General features: G+C 40.6%; 1 protein-coding gene across 1 annotated transcript in view; it reads left to right on the top strand.

Annotated features, from left to right (window-relative positions):
• The window catches only part of inpp5a (inositol polyphosphate-5-phosphatase A), a 148590-nt gene that overhangs the window by 20039 nt on the left and 107788 nt on the right, over positions 1–20763 (top strand). The window contains exon 2 of the mRNA XM_073482092.1: positions 19415–19456. Coding sequence (XP_073338193.1) covers positions 19415–19456 — 42 coding nt within the window. The remainder of the gene's footprint in view (positions 1–19414; positions 19457–20763) is intronic.

Below are 20763 nucleotides of genomic sequence, written 5' to 3'. Positions count from 1 at the left end.
AACCCAAATGGTTTAGTTTTTGTGAGAGGCGACAGTGTGTGTCCAGGCAAAGGGTGTGAGTTTGTATGAATTTTACATCTGGAACAGAGAGATTACAAACAACTTTGTCTCTCAATTCCTGTTTACGTCTCGCATGATGACCAGTCTACACGCCTTATCCTGTGTGTGTGTGCGTGTGTGTGTGGGGGGCAGGCTGTCTGTGTGTAGTTTCCCCATTTTGTCGTGTCTTATTGTATGCCCTTGTTCTGCTGGAAGGTCACCAGAGAGTGACAGGGCTGCTCAGGAGACGCGATTAGATATATCAGATGATGAATGGGAACAGACTGGAGTAAATGGGAACCAGGGTGGTTGCATCTGTAAAACTGATGAGGTGTTTTGTGAGACCCACTGCACTCTAAAGGGAGATGCCGCTCGACACACAGCGAGGACACAAATAAATGGCTGAAAACAGTTAATCATTTTGAGGATGGGAATAGATCTGAGGCCAGGGCAGCATTCAGTCGGCTGTGCAGCAAATTGTTTGCCTTTGTTCAGGTGAACATTATTTTCTTCCCACGTCACGGCTCCCACTCACTCTATATGATCTAACAGTATGTGTATGAGGGTCAAACTATTCGTGGAATACACTCATTTCTCAGTATCTGGCTTGAAGTGTGAATACTCGGATGACACTTTGGATGAGAGTAAATTCAATTGATTGTTTTGCTGCTGTTGGCTTCAACAATCAGACAGACACACAGTACAACATATGCAACATAAATATTTAGATCCAAGGGATTCACCAATGTTACATCATCATGATTTCTTTCGATTTTTCAGTGATGCAAAATTCCCACTTATTGTGAATCAAGCCTTTTTTCAGAGCCCTCTGTCTATTTTGTGCGGCTGCTCTGAGCGCTCCCGGTTGAAAATCTTTCAACTTTTCAGGAAGGTGCTGGGGTCATCTTTTTCAGGCAACCAATCATGTAATTGGAGAAGCTTTGTTCTGCCTGTGTTTGTCTATCCTGAGCTTTATCAGACAGACACTATCGTAACAGAAACAGAACAGCCTTTGTTGGAGTACACCATCTGTACACTGAATGTTGCTGGTGAGTGTTGTGCTTTTATCACCCTATGTGTTGTAAGCTTGTTGTTGGCAGTGTAATCAGCCCTCTGTTACCATAGCATTAGCTAATGTCAGTCAAAACCAATGTGCAGTGTTTTTTTTCTCTCTCACTGCACAAGCGCCCCCAAGCCTGAAAACAATGTTTATTGGACATGGGCTCTAAGTCTTTATTTTCACACAGATACAAGATTGTTTCCAAACAACTTCAATGCACTTGTGACTTCACTATGCAGAGACAAATATGTGCAAATAGCTGATCTGAGTGACTTTGCAATATATATATCTGCAAGACAGTTCTTCCTTCTTCCAGTGCCATGGCCACGCAAAGATGCCTCATTTCTCACACTCTCTCCCCTCTCCATCTGTCTTTCAAATGACCTACATGGCCACCAGGCTAGTTCTCTAACTCTAAAATAAGTTATTAACTCCTCATGCTGCCAAATGTATGACACACTTGAAATGTCCTCTGAAATGTAGGCCAGCCTCATCACTTTCCCAACTGCTGCTCCGTGATGTCAGTTCATTTGGAAGTTGCGAAACCGGATTGAGAAATTATTCTAGTGTTTCCTGAATGTTTTGTGTAATCTAAAATCGTGAAGTCAAATAGCCAAAAAAGGGAAATAATGAAGGGAATCCTAATCCTCTGCCAACCAGGGCGAGGTTGAGATAAAGAGCAGATGTCGTCAAGTGACTCCTACAGTACGCATGTATCTCATCATGTTGGGGGTCATGAAATGGAAGTATCTTAAAATATCCTGGGAGGAGCCACAGAGAATATTTTATTTAGGAAGAGAAGAGAGATGAAACTGAAGGAATAGGAACATTCCGAGAGTTCAGCTGCAGGTCATTGGGAAATACTCTCTTTATTCATCAGCAGTCTAAATACCACCACCCAAACCCACACATACATGTTCTAACACAGCTGGGGCCTTCACTTGTACATTTCAGCCATCTTTAACAAGCTTGTCGTGTGTCCCACGTCTCCGTACAGCCCAGGTTTTGACCACTGAGGCCTGTTGTGGTGTTTCTGGGGCCTGACTCATCCACTCTGGGTTTGGTTGAGGTCCGGGCCTGGGCACTTTGTTGTGGAAAATCCAGCGCCCTCTCCACTGTTTATTTTGGAAGTCTGCTTTTCTGGCGCTCTGTGAAGGTCGATTCTGAGGGGAGCCATTAAATGAGAGGACTTCTTGGGAGATATATTCTTGATTTGGACATATTTTGGACCTGCTTTCTGTTGGAGGAGCGGAGGAGAGTCTGGTTTGTCCACTTTTGGGCTTGCCTGATGAACTATGATGGATTTAACCTATTTTTGTGTGACACAGATCCCCATGTTGATCTTTCTGCTCTACATAGTACACGAACATGACAGAAAGAGTTGTTGCGGGGCTTCTCGGAGACATTTTAATGGGGTCCTGGTGGAAATGGAAACTGACCCTTCATTGGCCCCCTCCTTCTTTTTCCTCCCCTCTTTTTTTTCCTACTTTCCATTCTCACTCTCTCTGAAGCACTCCCACAGCAGGAAGAACCCAATTATAGAGATATCAGGCCCATGCTGAAAACGTGATAGCCTGTGAAATGTCTTCGGCGTCACACAGAGACAATGTTTGTCCTGCCCCAGTGCAAACAGGATGCTGTGTGCAGGAGAGTGTCGCGAGATAAGAACAGACAACGACAAGAGGGAAAGACAAAAAAAAAGGGGGGGTGGGGAACCAAGGGGGCAGAGGACAACATGGACAGGGAGAAGGAAAAACATCTGGGAGACTGATGATGATCTGATGTCCCCAGGAGAGACAGAAGCAGAGCAATAGTACAGGATCACTAAAATAGTGCGATTCTTGTACAGGAAGTAGAAGGGTATGTGCCGCCACCTGAAGGAAGCACAACTTGTACTACAGACAGTGTGTTGTCTCTCCCTCCTCCTACTCTTAACCATTTCCTGTTGCCTCCTTGCAAGATTATAGTTCACATTCACTTCTTTTACCACCATGATCAAGGCTGATCGGCTCAGGTACACGGCTTTGACAAATCACTCGCGCTGCGCACTGACACTGCCAACAGGGATTAGTATTATGGTTGTATAATCACATGTTATTCTCTCACAGAAACAGATTATGGGATGATTATGTCTCTTTTCACCACTAAGCCAATGATTGTTCTCACTTTCCATGGACTCATTGACTGAGCACACTTTGTCCATAATGCTGGCATTAAAGGGACAGTTCAGGCCAAAAATATGTATTTTCTCTCTTATCTGTGGTGCTAAGTTGCTGAGTTTTGGAGATATCAGCTACAGAGATGTCCGTCTTCTCTCAAACATAATTGAACTAGATTGCACTTGGCTTGTGGTGCTCAAAGCGCCAACATTTGGAAAAACTCAACAGCAATGTCTCTTTCCAGAAATCATGACCTTGTTATCCAAGATGATCCACAGACCTTGTTGGGAACAGTTTCATGTAGGAACTAGCTAACTATGCTGACTAAGCTGACTAAACTAAGAAACTGAGTCTTGATCTACCAAACTTCACTCGCCAGCTGTATCACTGCACAGAAGGAAGCGCACAACTGAGCTAGCTAACATTACAGCTCAGCCAAGGAGGATGTCATTATTGTTTATACCATGCGCTGAGATAAATGTTTCAAAGTAAGTTTTAAGTAAGTTGTTCAGGATTGCTGGAGAGGGACATTGTTGTTGAGTTTTTCAAATATATTGAAAGCACCACAAACCATCTTCCATTATATGAAAGAGAAGGCAGACATCTCCAAAACTCCGTAACATGCATCAAAACTATCTAGATGGATAAAAAACAGGACAGATAAGAGGAAAAATATTTACTTTTAATTTTGGGAAAATTAGACTTTTTATACTCGACAGGGAGTTCCTTTCAGTTTCTATTTCCAACAACTTAAACTGTTGTTGTTTTTGGTTGACTCCAAAGACACTTTGTCATGACAAATAACCTTTCATTAGCTTAATTATAGTAAGTTGTTTGAACTCTTTCTGACTGAATAACCGCTGTACACCAGTCAGGGTTATTACTGATTTATAGATGTCTCTTACATGCTGTTTTCACACCTCTAGGCTCACATTAGACAACATGTAAAGAGGAATATTGGTTATATTGCTTTCAAGGGAAGACATCATTCACAGATTCAGCCAAAAGCAACAGCGAATAGCATGGCGTGTCAACAACCTAACAGTCAGTTTTTTTATATAACCAGAATTAAGGTTTTTATTAGCTGGTGTTTTGCTTTTTCCTGTGATGTGTGTCTTTTTGGTAGCTCTCAAAATGCACACCAAAGGTACCTCTTTTGTTGGTTTTGTAGGATGATTAAAGTCCTTGACAGCAAGATACAAACTTATCAGAATGAGTTTCAAACTTCTAAACCTCACACAAACACACACAGACATAAAACCAGAACTCAGAAATCGGCTCCATCCTCATCAAACATTTCTGTGCAGATGCCTCTCGAGATATGAGGCATCTGACTGACTTTTCAAAGCTTGAGAAAGTAGAGCAGGCTTTTTATGTTGAATCTGTGGCAGCCTAATTCTCTCTTGCTCTTTCTCCTGTTGCTAAATTATGCATACATGTTTCTAAGTATGTCCTTTTTGCAGATTGAGCGTGTGAGCAGAACAAGTTTGATCGTGTCCCTCAGGGTGTCCTCAGGCCATCCAAGCACTGAGCACCTCACCAGTGGTTCAGACAGTACCTGCACTTTTCAGAGTTTCAGTTGACAGAATTAGTAATGACTAGGTGTGCAGTAATACAGTATTGCAGGATTTTTTGTAACATGCAGTAATTGTCAAATGTTACGCGGAATGTCTTTTCCTTGCCTACTATGGTTAATATGGTGATAAACGTTGTTTTTAAAGTGAATTTTATTATAACTCCCAAACCATATTGAACCTGTGGAAACAGAGAAGGGTGACCTTGCAGTTGCAGACACTTGGGAGTTTCACTCAGCTGAGATGAGGGACCAAAAAATCCAAGAACATAATGTTAAAAAATAACAAAAATGTGAAATGCTGCAGGAGTTGTTTGCATAATTTCTGACATATTACAGTTAGCTCTGTGAGAATAATCTTCGGGACTCACTTCACGTCTTACTTCATAGTTGGAACTTCCTTGCAGCAGCATTGACTGTATAAAAGGATCCAATAATCTTTACTTACATTTATTACTAAGCATGAGCAGCTAGGTAATACATGTAAGTAAATGTTAGGGACTGTATCTTAAAGGAACAGTTCACCCAAAAATGAAAATACAGTCATTCTTTCCTCAGTTGTTAAGGAGAATACTGCAGCGCTGTTTTGCTGTGAAGCCCCAGAAATGTTATGCGATCTATGAAACTTGACTTTTCATCGGCATGAGGGTGAGTAGACAATTACTGAATTTCCTTTTTTTGGGTGAACTTTTACTTTAACTCCAGGTCCACTAACTAACTTTATTAAAGCTTTCAACCCTCTCATAGTTACTCATAGTCCCAATTTGAGCAAACTCCATCTGCCAAGAAAGACTGAGATACAGATCAAAGCCCCATGAAAGGCTGTTGAATAGACCTCGAGTTAAGTTTTTTTCTTTTGGTCAGATTTCCAAGGTCTAGAAATAACTTTTTTTCCACCAACAGTCCAAAGACCATACATATTCCGTTTACAAGAATATAAAACAGAAAAATAGAAAATCCTCACATTCACCTAGAGAGTGGAGTTTGAGACTGACGAATTACATTTAATTAGTTATCAGAATTGTTCACCAAGTCATATTCTGTCATTTGATGTCATTGCAGTTTTATGTGTAATGTTGACTTTTCCTCAGACTTTAATTTTACTGCACCTTCTAAAATATCTTCACAGAAAAGCCCTCAGTTTCTGATCATGTGTGATTTGTGTGCCCTGCTCCTTGTCACATTGAAATATACATAATAAGACCAATGTCCTTCATTGGAATCACAGTTATGAAGTCATGTCAGTGTTGTCGAATCATAACAGAGCCAAACAGCCGTTGTGTCGTGTCACTTTTAGGAAAGTCCCAAATGTTCTTGGGAAAAGAACAGTTGATGACGACAAAGTTAATTCTGGATAATGGACATTGGCATGATTCAGTGCATCATAAATATTATGCTGATAGATTCTTTGTCGGGTTCCTTGATCATGTGACTTGCTGTGAAACCTAACTTCTGTCCCTCCCTGCTTGTTCTGTTGAATTACCCCAACGGGAGCAAAGTAAACACAAGGATTAACCTTCAGCACTGCATCTGACATCGCCTTTAAATCTCAGATAGAATGCGTTTTCTTTTCCAAACAATAAGAAGGCCTCATCATTTTCTTACTGGCTTTCGTGCTAATCTGTTAATGTTTGTGTAAAAAACCCCGGCTCAAGTTCATTTTCTCATTTTCCAATCAGGCATAATGCTTCCATGCCCTTTGGCTTAAGACATTCTACTAACAGTTACAGTAACCAGGCATGTACAACATTTAATTAGATCTTTCAATTACTAATGCCATGTGGAACATATTTGATTCTTCAGGAAACCGTCTGGTGTTGTAAAATGTTTTATCTCTTCCAGAGAGGTTGGGCTCATCTGACGTGAATGTTTTTCAGTTTAACCTCAGCCTGTCACTGTTAATGAGCTACTTCACGGGTGTGAAATGTGCAACTACTTGTCTGCACTTCATCTTTTTAGAAAAAAGATTCACTCTCAGTGGCCCAGCTGACGTGGGTATTTGACCTACAATTAGAGCCATATTTGTCCAAAGACAAATCTATTCACTATTTGTTAATCTGGAAATATATTGGTAATTTGACCTAATTTGGTTAAAAAAATAAATAAATACATCATATAATTTTTCACTAAGTTGGAAAAGTCTAAAAAATATTGGTAAATAATTACATTTCCATGTCTTGAAAATTCCAGTGATGTCATTCAGTCTGCTTTTATTTCCACTGTCTCTTGTTGTGAAAGTTCTGTGGTAGCTAAAAAATTATGTTATTTACTTAAAGCTGCAACTGTAACCTTTGCCCTAAACTCAGAATAGGCACCAAGTTGTCTAGCAATTTAACTACAGCAATAAAAGTACACAACAGAATTGATTTTGGCATACCGTTCCTTGTTTTCTCAGGATAAGCTCAAAACCTCATCTAGACCAGGACTTACTAGTCGTGGGCGAGCCGTCTTTGCAATGATTGAAAAAGTTGCAGATGTGAAAAGCTTCTTATCTCTATGACTAACAGCGTTTTTATTTTTTTATGAAGCCCTTAAAAAGCCGTACAGGACACCACCCCAGATTAAGTCAGTCAAGACATGACTGCGGCAAAATATATTGAGATAGGGAGATATTGTTCTAAAACACGGTTGCCCTTATACAGTAAGCAGAGTTCAGCTCTTTAATCAAAAGCAGTTGAATCAGAAGAGGACTTGGTGTGGATCAATGTATGGATAGTCTTTATCTTTGCTTGATTAGTGACTCATAATTACAGTGTGGTGAGTCTTGGAGGAATCTGCAACACCAGACACTCCCTTCCTCCCTCAGTGGTGGTTTACAGTATTTCTCTATTATTCTGTCCCACATCTGTTGTAGGCAGGACAGATGTGGTGATTCATAGTTTCCCTTGTGTTATTAAGATCATTGTGGAAAGAGCTCAACTTGACTAAAATGTAATGTCTTTGTAGTGGTGACAAGCAAAACTGATTCCTACACATAGCTGTTAGTATCCAGTTATCCAGACTAGTTAGTATCCTGAGGGCCTACAATGTGTTTAATAGGAGTGTAATTCAAGGTCCAAGGTGATTTGTCATTATGCAACACAGGGTTGCATAACGAAATGAAAATTTTAAAACTCCATGCTACACAAACACAGAACGAACTGTATACAGTCATTTATATACATACATCTGTAAACATGTAGTGCATTTTTTTAATTTGCATGTGAATTTTGCATAGTGATGATAAGATGGTCTGCATCCTCATATTAAAAGTTTGAGATCAGGTTAACACTGTCCATTACTTTGACTGCGTGTGAGCATCAAGCATCAGTGATTAAAAACAGTCCACCTCTCCTCTTCCTGTGCTCTGTCAGCTCAGAAAACAGTCTGCCTGTCGAGTGCAACGGTTTGATCCAGGCTGTTGTAGTGGAGAAAGGTCCCCGTAAAGATGTTGGAATGATTTTCTGTTGCTTGGCCAGCCTGAGACCCAAATGTCCATTTCATTTACCTGTGCCGGACATTAGCCAGGAGCAACCTTAAACCCTAACTGGAATAGCATGACTCCCATCCTGGGTCTCTCTTCTCTCCTTATTGGGGTGGACACCCCCATATTTTATTCTTCTTCAAACTTGAAGTCCTCAGCCCCAACTGATGCTGACTCAAGTGACAACACATGAGGCAATTTATCAGTCTTTGTGCAGCTCCTGTTGGAGCCACAAAAGGCTTCATACAGTGTGTTTCAAATATGCTGTAGCACTAACCAACACCTGAAGACAGATGATTCATGTGTGAAATCAGTGAAGTTCCCCTTTAGAGCCTGACACCGATGATATTTTGAATGGTTAATTCTATGAATTGTTGTGCCTTGCTGTCATCTTCACAAGGTTCACGTGTGAAGATTGAGACAGACACCCTCATTGGCAAAAAACAAACTGTTTGAAACCTACTGAGCATATTTTTTCTGTGTGAAAACTGGCAATTTATTTTTTTGAAATTAATTGTTGTTATTATAAATCCAATGAGACCACAGCCTTTATTCCCCATTAAAATACAAACAGTAACAACCACTGTACTGTAGGCATTTGATAGTTTAAAAGATAGATCTTAAGTGATGTAACACTTTGGGCTTGTGGCTTCTTGACAATGCCCAAGGGCTTGACGAACCTCCAGTTGATTATTTTTAGGCGTCTTGTGGAGACCTCCTGGTTTTTGTGGAGTGCTGCACATGCCTGACCTTTAAACACACACATGCTATGCATGTACTGTATTTTGCTGGGACAAAATACAATTGCAAATCAAACGTTTTATTATTTTCAAAATCAGTATTGTGCATTTTTTTCAGTACTTAAGGCTGCATTTATTATTTCTCACAGCACCGAGGTGATGCCAGGTTTTATTGTAGTTTGCATCCCAGCGGTTGTGAGAGTAAAATGCTGTATGTCAACTGTGCTTGACCAAGCTACATGGTTTTGAGTAATAATGATGCCCTGAAGCCAACACCTTTAACTCTGAAGGCCAGTGGTTTGGCACATTTTGATTCTAAGCTAAGAGGATGAAGGGGAATTTTGAATTAACTACGTGGTTGTCTGTAAGTTGTACAGTTTCATGTTACGATTCTATCTTTATAGCAACCTCATTTCATAGTACAGCACATGTACGATAATGAAATGAATGAAGCATGAGATAAAATAACATGCATAAGATGCATGCACTTTAGTTTGCAGTTTTAGGTTATTTCCTTATAACGCTGCATTAAGGTAAATGGTTCATGTTTGACTTTAAAAGGAACATGGTACAGTTTGTGTAATTAATTGTCTGCAATTTTGATACATAATTTGATTTCATCAATACTTAACAGAAACTTTTTAAGTCCCAAACTACATTGAGTGAGGACATTGCCACATGCTGAAGGTTCCGGTTTATGACTTCTCACGAAAGAGGTATTGACTACAGTACAGTAGCTGTGTGCATCATATTGTTGAAAGGAGTTTGCTTGTCTGTGTTGAGTAACACATGGCAGAGGTGTGAGTGGGAGAGCTCGCACTGTTCAGATAGTAGCAATGCTCTGTCAGTTGCTGGGCTCTCTTTAGGCCTTGTGTGTGTTGCACAATGCAGACATCTTTCACTAGTAGATTTTACAGTGAAAAACAATTTACAACTTAATCATTAATGTTCTTAATATTGATCTGTGTTAGATGCTGCACACTGTAAATTTCTCCAGAAATGCATGATGAAATCATTCTTGACGGACCAAGGCTTTAGTCTGTGCTGCGCTGCTGATGCACTGCAGTGTTACCTTAACTGTACAGCGTCATCCTGTACATATACTGTATCCATCTAGCGAGGAGGTGTGTGAGCTGCTGAATGTATTATAAGAGTGTGCTGCAGTCTCATGCAGCAAGGAAAAGGCTTTCAAGCTAACACAGCTGCGGTTTCTCTGAGTGCTGTCATTTCCTGTTTTCTGATGACACCTCATCTACACAAATCCCAGCTGATTGCAGTGTTGATTCACACTAAAAGGGGCGTGTGTGTGCATACATTTGTATGAATAGTGTTTTTTATTTTTACTATTCCACTACTACATTTACCCTGCAGCTACCATGCCCTTTAGGTTCACTACATGCTTATTCTGTCTGCCAGTTTCTCTGTTTATTGATCATATAAAGCACTTTGAGTCACATTCTTCGTAAACATTTTTTAATGTCACTGTAGTTTTAATGTGCAGGCCTACCTAAAACAATAAGACTGAGGACACTTTTTTACTTTAGACAAACCAACATATTTGTTATAATGTTAATATCTGTGAAGCCATGGGTTGAAAATCTGATTCAAATCGTTTTTTTTAATACCTTTGTTACTGTTCTTCAGAATATTTTAAAAACATAATAGAAAAGCTTTTAACACACTGCTAAGACATAAAAACACTTGCTTCCTTCTTGTTCAGTTGAGTTGTGCTGGAACCATCTGTCCCAGCATGCTTTGGGTCAAAGGCAGGAAAACGCCCTGAAGAGCTCATAAGTGCTAGAAAGCTTGCAAAAGACACACGAGAATGAGCAGTCAAGCATGAAAGTGCAAAGAAACTGAAACAAACATCATATCGTCCTTATTTAGCCGTGGTTACTAACTAAATAAAAAATACCAAGAGATAAAACTTGCAACAGCACTCAGGTAGTGGTCACTGACAGATTTCATCTGCTGCTGAATGGAAAAAAAGCTGTTAATGCTGTAATGTATTTTTCAAATTGGCATGATCGATCACCTCTGTGTTGTTGCACAGGAATGGAGGTTTGATTGCAGCTGACTGGAGAAATATTTATCTCAATGACCCATCTGATAATATTTGCATAACAGTAGTGGTTGTAAATGCATATTAATTCACATTTTGTCATGGCGATGTTCGCATGTGACGGAAATGGTTGTGTGAAGTAGGGTTGGATGATGTCTACACATTTGGCATATCATGATAGCCACAGTGAAACATCGAGATGTGGGGTCGGGGGGGTTACAATGTGTTTCTGAATTTGCGGTAGTGTGTCCTCTCAGAGTTGCCATAAGGCTGGAGTTGTTCATTAGCACACCACTGTAATCACTGTCGCTCTGACGGCAACCTCCAACTATCTCACCCAGTCGAGAAAACTGTCTCCTGTCACCAGCAAAAGGAGTTGGATCGACTTTCACATCCCTGCCTGTCAAGCATCCGACATACCTCCCCCTTCTGGGCTGAAAGGGTGCTTTGTCTCAGCACCACACGTCCGTAACTTAGCTGTGTTCAGCCAAAGAAGCTTGAAACAAAACAAACTGCTTTTCATTTTCTCTCCCACATGTTACAAACAACAACTCCTGCCTTAAAGGCAAATCTGAGGAGTTACACTTTTCTGTGCTCTCTGGGGGAGGTCTTTTAAATCATGATATAATGATGGGACATGGCTCAGTAGTCGAAGACCATCAACTATCAGCAATGGATGATGGCATCATCCATCGGGAAGAAAAAAAAATTAAAAGAGAATTTTAAATCCTGTATGTTTTTCACCTCTACACAAGTGGGTGAGCTTGTCTTGTCTGTCTTGTTTCTCAAAATTTAAAAAACTGTGGGATACAACCCCCCATGAGTCTAACATTGAAAAGATCTGAGCCAGGGGGGATTTTAAGCGCTATTAGAAGATCTGACGGACACTTTGTTTGAAGCATACTGACGCCTCCATACCTTATCCTCTAGAAGGATGAAGGCATCTCTCAGGAGTCAGCTTAGGTCTAATTTAGTGTTTCCTCAGAGTAGATTTGCTCTAATTAATTCCATAATGAGCCTCTTTGATGTGGAGTTACATAAAACACTGAGGGGACACACCTCCGCCTCATCCGGCCTCCACTGAGCAACTGTGAAGGAGAGTTCTTAGCGAAAGTGACATCGGTGACAACCTGTTGAAGGACACATGGCCAGCCAATCAACCGATTCCCCTGCTGATTCTCCAGCTGCTCTCCTTCCTCAGATCCCCTCAATGGCCTCCATCTAGGCAGGGTATTTTTAGTCAGCTGCCCGCTCCCCTGATAGCCAATAACCTCCTTTTTAACAGTCTGTCAACACACACATGGACAAGGAGCCGTGCCACAAGGGTCGGAACAAAAAAAATGAGGCATTGACGTGAAAGGCCTCTGTTTCATGCCCACTGCCTCGACTGTACATTTTAACAGTTTTATTTCAACTGTTGTCTGGGATCTTACAGCTTTTTTGTTGTTATTAATGAGCTTGTTTTTGCGTTGGATTCAAGGAAATGACATCCTGTTATTAAGACGTAATGGCTATAATTCAGTTGAACTTGGAACAATATCAAAGCGGTGAAAGGATTGTCTTTGTAAAGATGTTTTTTTTTTTTTGTGAGCTGTGGTTGTTTGGAGAAGCATTCCAGGCCTTCCTGGTAGTAAAGGCGGCCACTGATTTATTGTCTTACTTTGCATGGCAAATGAGGTGGTTATGATTTGAAATAAAAGATCCATTCGTGTCATGCCTAAAGATTATAGTTAGTCTACTCAAATTGGACATGAGTCATGAATGCATGCTTTAAAGTGTGAATGTTCTGTTCTCTCAGATGAGGTGTGACAGACTACAGAACCTTACATGCTCTGCCCATTTAGCTAAGGTTGTTTGTTTTGAAGCAAAGTCTTCCGTGTAGTAATAAATGCAAAGATAATGATCACCCTACTCTTTGGCTCCCAACAGCTCCACAGAATGTTTTAGCATCTTGTAGCTCTTTGTTTTGGATACAGCCAACAGCTTACTTGTTTTGTTTCAATCTCACCACTCGCGCCAAAGTCATTTTCAAACCACAGCCTTATGTGTTTGTAACTTTTTAAGTGAAAAAGCTGTGACAAATAACCCATTCTAAGCAACCTGCCCAGCATCAAACCGCAAAAAAAAAAAAGCGACTATTTGGAGAACATAATTGAGCAATTAGCAGCTAAATAGCCACATATTTTCCAATAGAATTTGGCAGAAAACTTAGCGAAAAGGAGTAAATAGTGGACTTCAGCTGGACACACAACACTTTATCCTGCTAACGATGTCAACTCCTGCTAAAGTAATGCTCACATGTCTGTCGGTTGTGTAAATGGGCAACATGTTCTTCATACCAACTTTATAAATTGATAATATGTCATAGCTTGTTGTGCTGCCCCCATGTGGGCAAGAAATGAATGAATGAATGCAGGTGTAAGCATTAAAGATTGGGCTTTGATGAATCTAATTGTTGTGTATCAGAAATATTTGTCTTTTATGCTAACAAACCGCAGATAAAATGAAGAGGATGTTAAGGGGGTGAGTTGAGTATGACTATGCTGACTTTCAAAGCTTGACATTTAAGTGTTGTGAAATCGGATTTTTTTGGAGCTAAGAAAAGTACTTTTACAGGTCTACTTGCATAACTGACTTGACTGAAAAAGAAGAAAGTCACTTCCTGCTACTGTACATGGCTGTAGCACAGCAACCACAGCTGGCTTAGCTATGTTGGACTGGACAGATGTTATGATTTAAGAACTGATCATGTGCAACATGTGTTGTCTGGACTGTAAAGGGTCATTCCGGTATATATTGCAAAGTTGTGCAACTGACAAGAAACAGTTTTAAAAACAGAATCAAACCACTGACGTTTAGTCCCTAGTATCAAGTATGTGAAGGATCCAAAAACACTGGATCTAACGCATTCATTATTATTCTCTCCCTGCCTTATCAATGCCCACGTATTTCCAACTCTATGCTCCCAGCTTGTAAGGCTGCCTTTCTGTTATGAATGTGTTGTCTCCAGGCTCAAACTGACTAAACCCCCGATGACATCATTAGGATTTATTTCCTCAAACTTGACAAAGCTCCTCCAGGGCCACACAAAACTTTTTACATATATTTTCAAGGTTCAGCAAAAGTTTAGCACTACTCATTGCATTATCAAATATGAATGGTGATTTCAGGTCTGAAAAGTGAAGCCAGTGTGGAAGTGCTTTAAACCCGCATTCTTTCTAACTACCAGAAAGTGCAAATCCATGTAAGCTTATGAGAAAATGACCCTACTTCTCACTTGATTTATTACCTCAGTTGCTAGTTACAAGTCTTGTTTGATACAACATGATATTCATTTTAATACATTTATGATCCTAAAATAGACATTAAAGCAGGGTCTGCTTTCTGTGACGCCTCCTCTGGTTTTCAGTCAGATCAAATCAGGATATCCGCTCAAACCCTCTCATCCAAATATGGTCACTTTTAAACAAAACAAGACGGCAACGGCCATTATGTCAAACTCAAGGATTCAAAACGGTACTCCACAAATCAATCAGTGATGTTTTTTGTTTGTACTAGTAGTACAAAACTTCATGTGTTTAATAAGTAGACAGCCCCTTTAATCTAAAGTGTCTTTTCATTGTCCATATTTGAATGTTTCCCTCCTTGTTGTTATTTTTGGTGTAGTATTGAATGATGGCACAGAATTTCAGCCTTCAGCAGCTTCCATTCAGAAATCAACTTCATCAGCCCACGTCACTCAAACCACTGTGCAGGTGCTCCACATAATAGCATCCACCTTGAGCCACTTGCGTAATCCATTTTTCCTTCAAGGATACTTCAACACATGCAGAAGGTTGTTCTATACTCAGTCTTGTCTGGTTTCTGGTCCACTTGTTTGTACGTCACAGATGGAGAAGCACATTACAGCTGTACTGTATTTGGCGTTTAAGTTGTATCTCATACACCGCTTTTTTTCTGTGGTAGACCTGTGTATGTCTGGTATTAGTGCCAGGTGTAACCAAGCAACTGTTGCTTTTTTAAGACTCCTCGTCTCCACTCTCTTCTTTTCAATTATGGAGGTTGCGTGCTGCAGAGCAAAGTTTTTTTTTAACTATATTTCTCCTACCCCATGCCAGTCTGGTCTGATTTGGTGAGAACTGAGCGCACTTGCTGGGAATGGAAGAATAGCACAATTGTTGGGAAGGATGAAGCAAAATAACAGCCAGCGGAAATGGGAGGATGGACAAATTTAGAGATCAGTAAAACCTAATGAAAATAATAATATTGTAGTAGAGATTGAGGCCAAGATAAAACAGCGTGAGGAGGATTACTCAGGACTATGAGGAGGAGATGGAGGGAACTCATGTGGTGGCCATGTGTTCCCAGCAGATCGCCACGGGGGTCTTTAACAGGACAGGCCTTGACGTCATTTCCCTACCAGCCTCAGTTTAAACATTCTGCTGTAATACTGAGACTAGAGCTGTGGAATGCTACTACACTGTTAGCCAAAGAATGCCTCACCGAGGAGCCAAAAGAGGAAGAAAAGTGTGTGGACTTAAGGTTACGACCTCTGAGGCTCTGTGGTAGCCTGAATGTTGTTCAACTCGTAGAGCTTCATGTTACTGTTTTAGTCCAGCAGAGACACATGCATAACTTGTATTAACTCAAAATGTATGCAGACAAGTTCTGATTCATCGCTTCCTGCTTCTTATTAAAGAGATGCCACCACATGTTACACTGGAATTTATTTTTTGCAAATGAGGACAATTTAGAGTCCTGATTGAAGAAGACAGCACGTCGGTCTCTGCTGCAGCCTCACTTTGTGGTTTAGGTTAGAGTCAGTTCACTCAACTCACAAAAAAATGCATCCTTTCTCACATACACATGGGTGTTCAGTCATACAGATACTTTCATTTTTTCTTGCACAGAAACGTATGTTCGGAAACTATTAATGTTGTTGAAAGTATTTCCGATAAGAAATTGCTCACAGGGAGGGTCTGTGACCTCGACAGCTACAATGAGGTTAGATTTGGCGCGCCAGATGTTTCTAGCAAATCTATTTCATAATGTGAGGATGGCAGAACTTCTTCTTAACAAAACAATGCAATAGGTGTTTACCTTAGGCCTGTTCCCACTATTAGTGTTCAGTTTTCTGGTTCCAGCTTCTTAATTGTGAAGATTTGCTGCTTTTCTTTGTCATTTATGATAGAAAATGATGAGTTTTGGACTGTTGGTTGGACAGAAAAAGCAATTTCAGTGACAGCTCTAGGATATTATGATGAGCATTTTTCAAAATGAATGAGCTAATTGAAATGAGTTGCTTGCAAAAAGTTTGATACTTTGAAATATCCATCCAAGGTCGTTCACAGCGTAGAGCTTCAGATTGTACTTCTACTCAGTGTGAAACCAAATTTTGATCAGCATGCCAAGCTACAGTGCTTTGCATTTTATTTGTTAAATTCAAAGATTGAGCATTTGCAATGGGCAAATATCTTGTCACAAGACAGTCAAACCTACACTCATTGCTCAAAGAAAGCATTGTGATGTTCTTGTGAAAAAAGGAGTTTATATGCTGAACGTATTGTCGTATTAAAAGTCACATTTCTGTCCAGTATTTACCACTGTTGCAAATGCAATACAAGTGATAAAAGATCAACAGTGCAAGGACCCTTCAGATTTATCTTTTTTAACGGCAGGGATTTAGAATAGTTTTCCGTTAAAAACCAAAGCAGAGACTCTTAGTTCCCCACGCTGTCTCAAAAGTAGGCCATCGACTGCAAAAACAGAGGAGGTGGAGAGAACTAAGCGAGTGAAAGAGCCAGTGGAGGAAGAGGAGGTGTACGTGGAGGAGAGGCTGGGGAGGGTACAGGTTTATTTTTACCTCTCTGCCAGTATAGCCCCACTTTCTAATTAACTGCAAATTAACTTCTGATAAGCTGAGGGCGGGTGGCAGAGTGCCGCGGCTACATATATAGACTTGGTTTGTCCTCCCTTCCCTTCTGCTATTAGCCCACTTTCTCTCCAGGGCCTAGGCCTCCGTGGGCTCGCCGGAGCTCCTCAGAGCCACCCTGGCAAGGCCAACATCTGTTCCCCTGAACCGTCACATCAGAGATGGGGCAGCCTAAATCTGAGCACTCTAGAAAGCTCTGGATAAATTTCACCACGACCAAGCTGTTTTTTTTTTTTTTCCATCCTCTGCTCCATGTCGAGTTGATCTAGGACACATATTCCCCAGATGAGATACTTAAAGACTTGTTAGTAAAACTGTCAACAGTATGGTTTTATTGCCTCATTACCACGGACACCTCTCAGTCAAGTTCGTGTCTGCTGCGTTGTTTCATGCAAAAGTACACTTTGTGCTGCAGAGTGTTTGTGTGACAGAGTGCAATACACCTGAAACCTTTGAATTTGCAGAGAGCTCAGCCAACAATGGTTTTGGGACAAAAGGACATAGAAAGAGCTAAAAATATCTGGATTATTCGTCAAGGGTTGTCATATCACGCGATGGTACTATCACTGGGATCCCACACTACAGTATTAAAACTTGACACACAAACAAATGTATTTTAAATGTAGTTTTTGTGCAACATTTGCCACGAAGCCACCAACACAAGCATCCCTGTGAGGCACACACCTAACCGTAAAGAGCTGCAACCTGCACCTTTTAGTGTAAACTTATGACTGTACCGTATGTGTATTTGCAGTACTACCAGGATGGTCAGGTGGCAACTCTCTGGTCTGAACCTTTCTGTTCCTCTGTCTGCCCGTCTCTGTCTCACTCTCTTTTTCTCTTCCTCCATCCATGTGACTAATGACAAGGTCCAGTGCTTATGTCCTTATATAGACCTATGCTCTGTCTCATCTGGCTGAGGCTGGGATGATGGTGCACACACACACACTTGCTCCGTCTTGAGACATTTGGGTGCCCCTAGAAATGTCAGTATATATCAGGCAGGAGCTCTTGACTGCATTAATACATGCATTGTGTTAGTTTATCTGTGGAAAGTTCTGCAGTCAATTCCTACATTGATGATAAAAGAATCCTTCATTTTGGGAAGTACATTTAGTCCCGTTCCTTCCGACTTGGGTGTGACCCCTGACTGGACCAAGTAAAACTGGCTCTGTTTCAGTCTGGCTCAGGTGGTGTTAACAGTCGACAGATAAAATGTTATACTAGTGCGTGATATGTAAAGATTCTCATTTAGAGTCCTCACAACTTGTTGCTGCCATTTGTCATGATAGAGCCTACAAATCATATAATCTGTACGGAAAAACTGTGACTCATATTGCAACTGCAATATTTCTTTGTAGTTAGTAAATTAAGGTGCGCAGTTACTTTGCTACACTATCTCTTCACCCTAACAATTCTGCGAACAGCCTATGACATATCCGAGGACAATTCACCCACAAATTTTACTTTAATTTTGAGAGATTTCCATGAAAAGCAAAGATGCATGTGCACACTGGTATACAAGTTGTGTTAGTCACGTAGTTAGGAGTATTAACACTTGTGCTTCAGATTATTTTTATTTAAAGAGGTGATTGTGAACCTAAATACTCTTCATAATATATAGCTGAGCACACAGATGTCTTGGGCTACTTTATTTACATTCAGTGACCATAGCATTGCATGCATTTGAACCATTTGGACAGAGGAAAATAGAGTTGTCATGGCAATAACATATTCGTTGTGCTTTGTGCCCTGATGCTATCCAAGGATACTGCACCTACTTGTGTAATATATTAGGGCTTTGTTACAGATACCAACAGAGCCTGCGGATCCCATGTGTATTCTTATTATAGACCAGTCTTGTTAGGACAAACTCTCCAACACACACACATACACACAAACACGCAGAGCTGTTCATCAGACCTAGTTATCGACATAGGGAGATCTCTCCTTAAATGGTAGACCGCCCGGGGCCCTGTCTCTGTTTCCACTGCACAAACTAAATGGAGTCCAGGTCTGGGAATAGCCTTTTAAAGTGGAGGAGAGAGAGGGAGGAATGACAGATACAGGCAGAGCTAAGGAAGGTGAGAGGAAGAAAGATGAGGGAAGTCTTGTCGATGCCCTGGAGACCATGAATCTGAGAGACCCTGAGAGAATGATACTGCAATTGGAAGAAAGGCAACTTCCTGTCAGTAGAAGTTGTCTGGCATCTCTTACTAATGTGTTTGTTGTTGATCAAGAGAAATTTGAAATGGTGTAATCCAGCGCAACGCGTCTTGCGGTTGAAACAAGTTGATACGCACACTTTGAACCACACCAGATCTGTGATTAGGTCAGAAAATACTTCATAATGTCACTAACATCTGGTCTTTTTCTCTCTTTCCAGCCTGAAAATCTACAGAAAACATGGCTGAGGGAGTTTTACCAGGTAAGCAACACAGTATCTAAACTCAAATACATAGTGATGTCAAGGCAAGTTATATCTTACTGTTGGGGTCTAACTCAGACACAAAACCTTGCATATGTATTTAATTGCAACATATTTTTAGCAGGGTTGTAATCTCCTCATCCTTTCCCAGCTGCAGTAGTAGTACAGTGAATGTGCTACTGTCACAGTAGTCCTGTTATGCGTGTTCTATAGCTTCAAGTGTTGTCATGGGACTGTGACCACAAACCTTGAGGCTAGGCCACGTGATTATCTTTTTCAGTTGAAGCACTGTCGATTAGGTCAAGTGAAGGCATGTGCTTCCTATAGCTGCAGTGTCCTCTTTGCAAAGCGACAAACTAAATCTAATTCTGCCTTCAACCTTTTCATATTCAACAAATCTTTTTTAGTATTTATAGAAAAAGAGTCCTGCAGACTAATGTTGGGACAAGCTGCTGTGATCTATTCACCTCATTTTCACCCCTCTTAACACATTGTTTTTTCAGAAAGTAAAAGCTGAAGCTCTGTCATGTTTCAAATCTTACCTTTTCATCTACATAGGAACCCCTGTCTAACCACAACTCTTTCCACTGTGGTAAGGGAAGTGAGGCAGCTAGAACTGGTAACTGCTGAAAGTGACAGAGAGAAAAGAGAGGGAGCGAGACACAGATAGTTTTGCTACGATAACCAAAAAGGTGAATTCAGGAATTAAATATATCCTGCAAAACATTTTAAACAGTTAAAGGTGCAATGTGGAAGAATTGGCCACCTGTTGAATTCATACTCCTAACAGCTAGGGGCAGCATATCACCAGAGTAACTTTTAACTGCTGCTAACTGTATTCTGTTTAAACGTCCATGACTGCGGCTACTGTTTGCTTGTTAGCTCAGTTAGCCGTGCAGCTAGCTGGAATACCAGTATTTACAAGGCAAACACAGGAGCTTTACAGCTGGGAGAAGGAGGTGTTAATTAAAAAAATAAAAATAGTTTGTTATACCACTGTACAGATATTGTTAGCTGTTATCTTTGTACCATCTGTGATTTGAGAACTGTGTTCATTACTCTCTGAATTTGTACGTTAAATACTTTTTGTCAGATTTGAATCACTGAGCAATATACACAGTGCTGACCTCGCAGGACTACTTGTTGCTGTGAGCTTTAAAAGCAATGGGAAAAAAACAACAGCTAAAACTAACTTAACACGACACTGAGTCTAGGGGAGATGCCGATGACTCAGCAGGTGTTAAATTCACATGAACAGAAAGTAACTCATAACAGGAATCAGTGATAACCTCAGCAAGGTAAACCAT

The sequence above is a fragment of the Pagrus major genome, chromosome 15, assembly GCF_040436345.1.
Source record: "Pagrus major chromosome 15, Pma_NU_1.0".
Taxonomy (NCBI): domain Eukaryota; kingdom Metazoa; phylum Chordata; class Actinopteri; order Spariformes; family Sparidae; genus Pagrus; species Pagrus major.
Note: the sequence above shows the minus strand (reverse complement) of the source record. Positions and strands in the feature narration are given on the sequence as shown.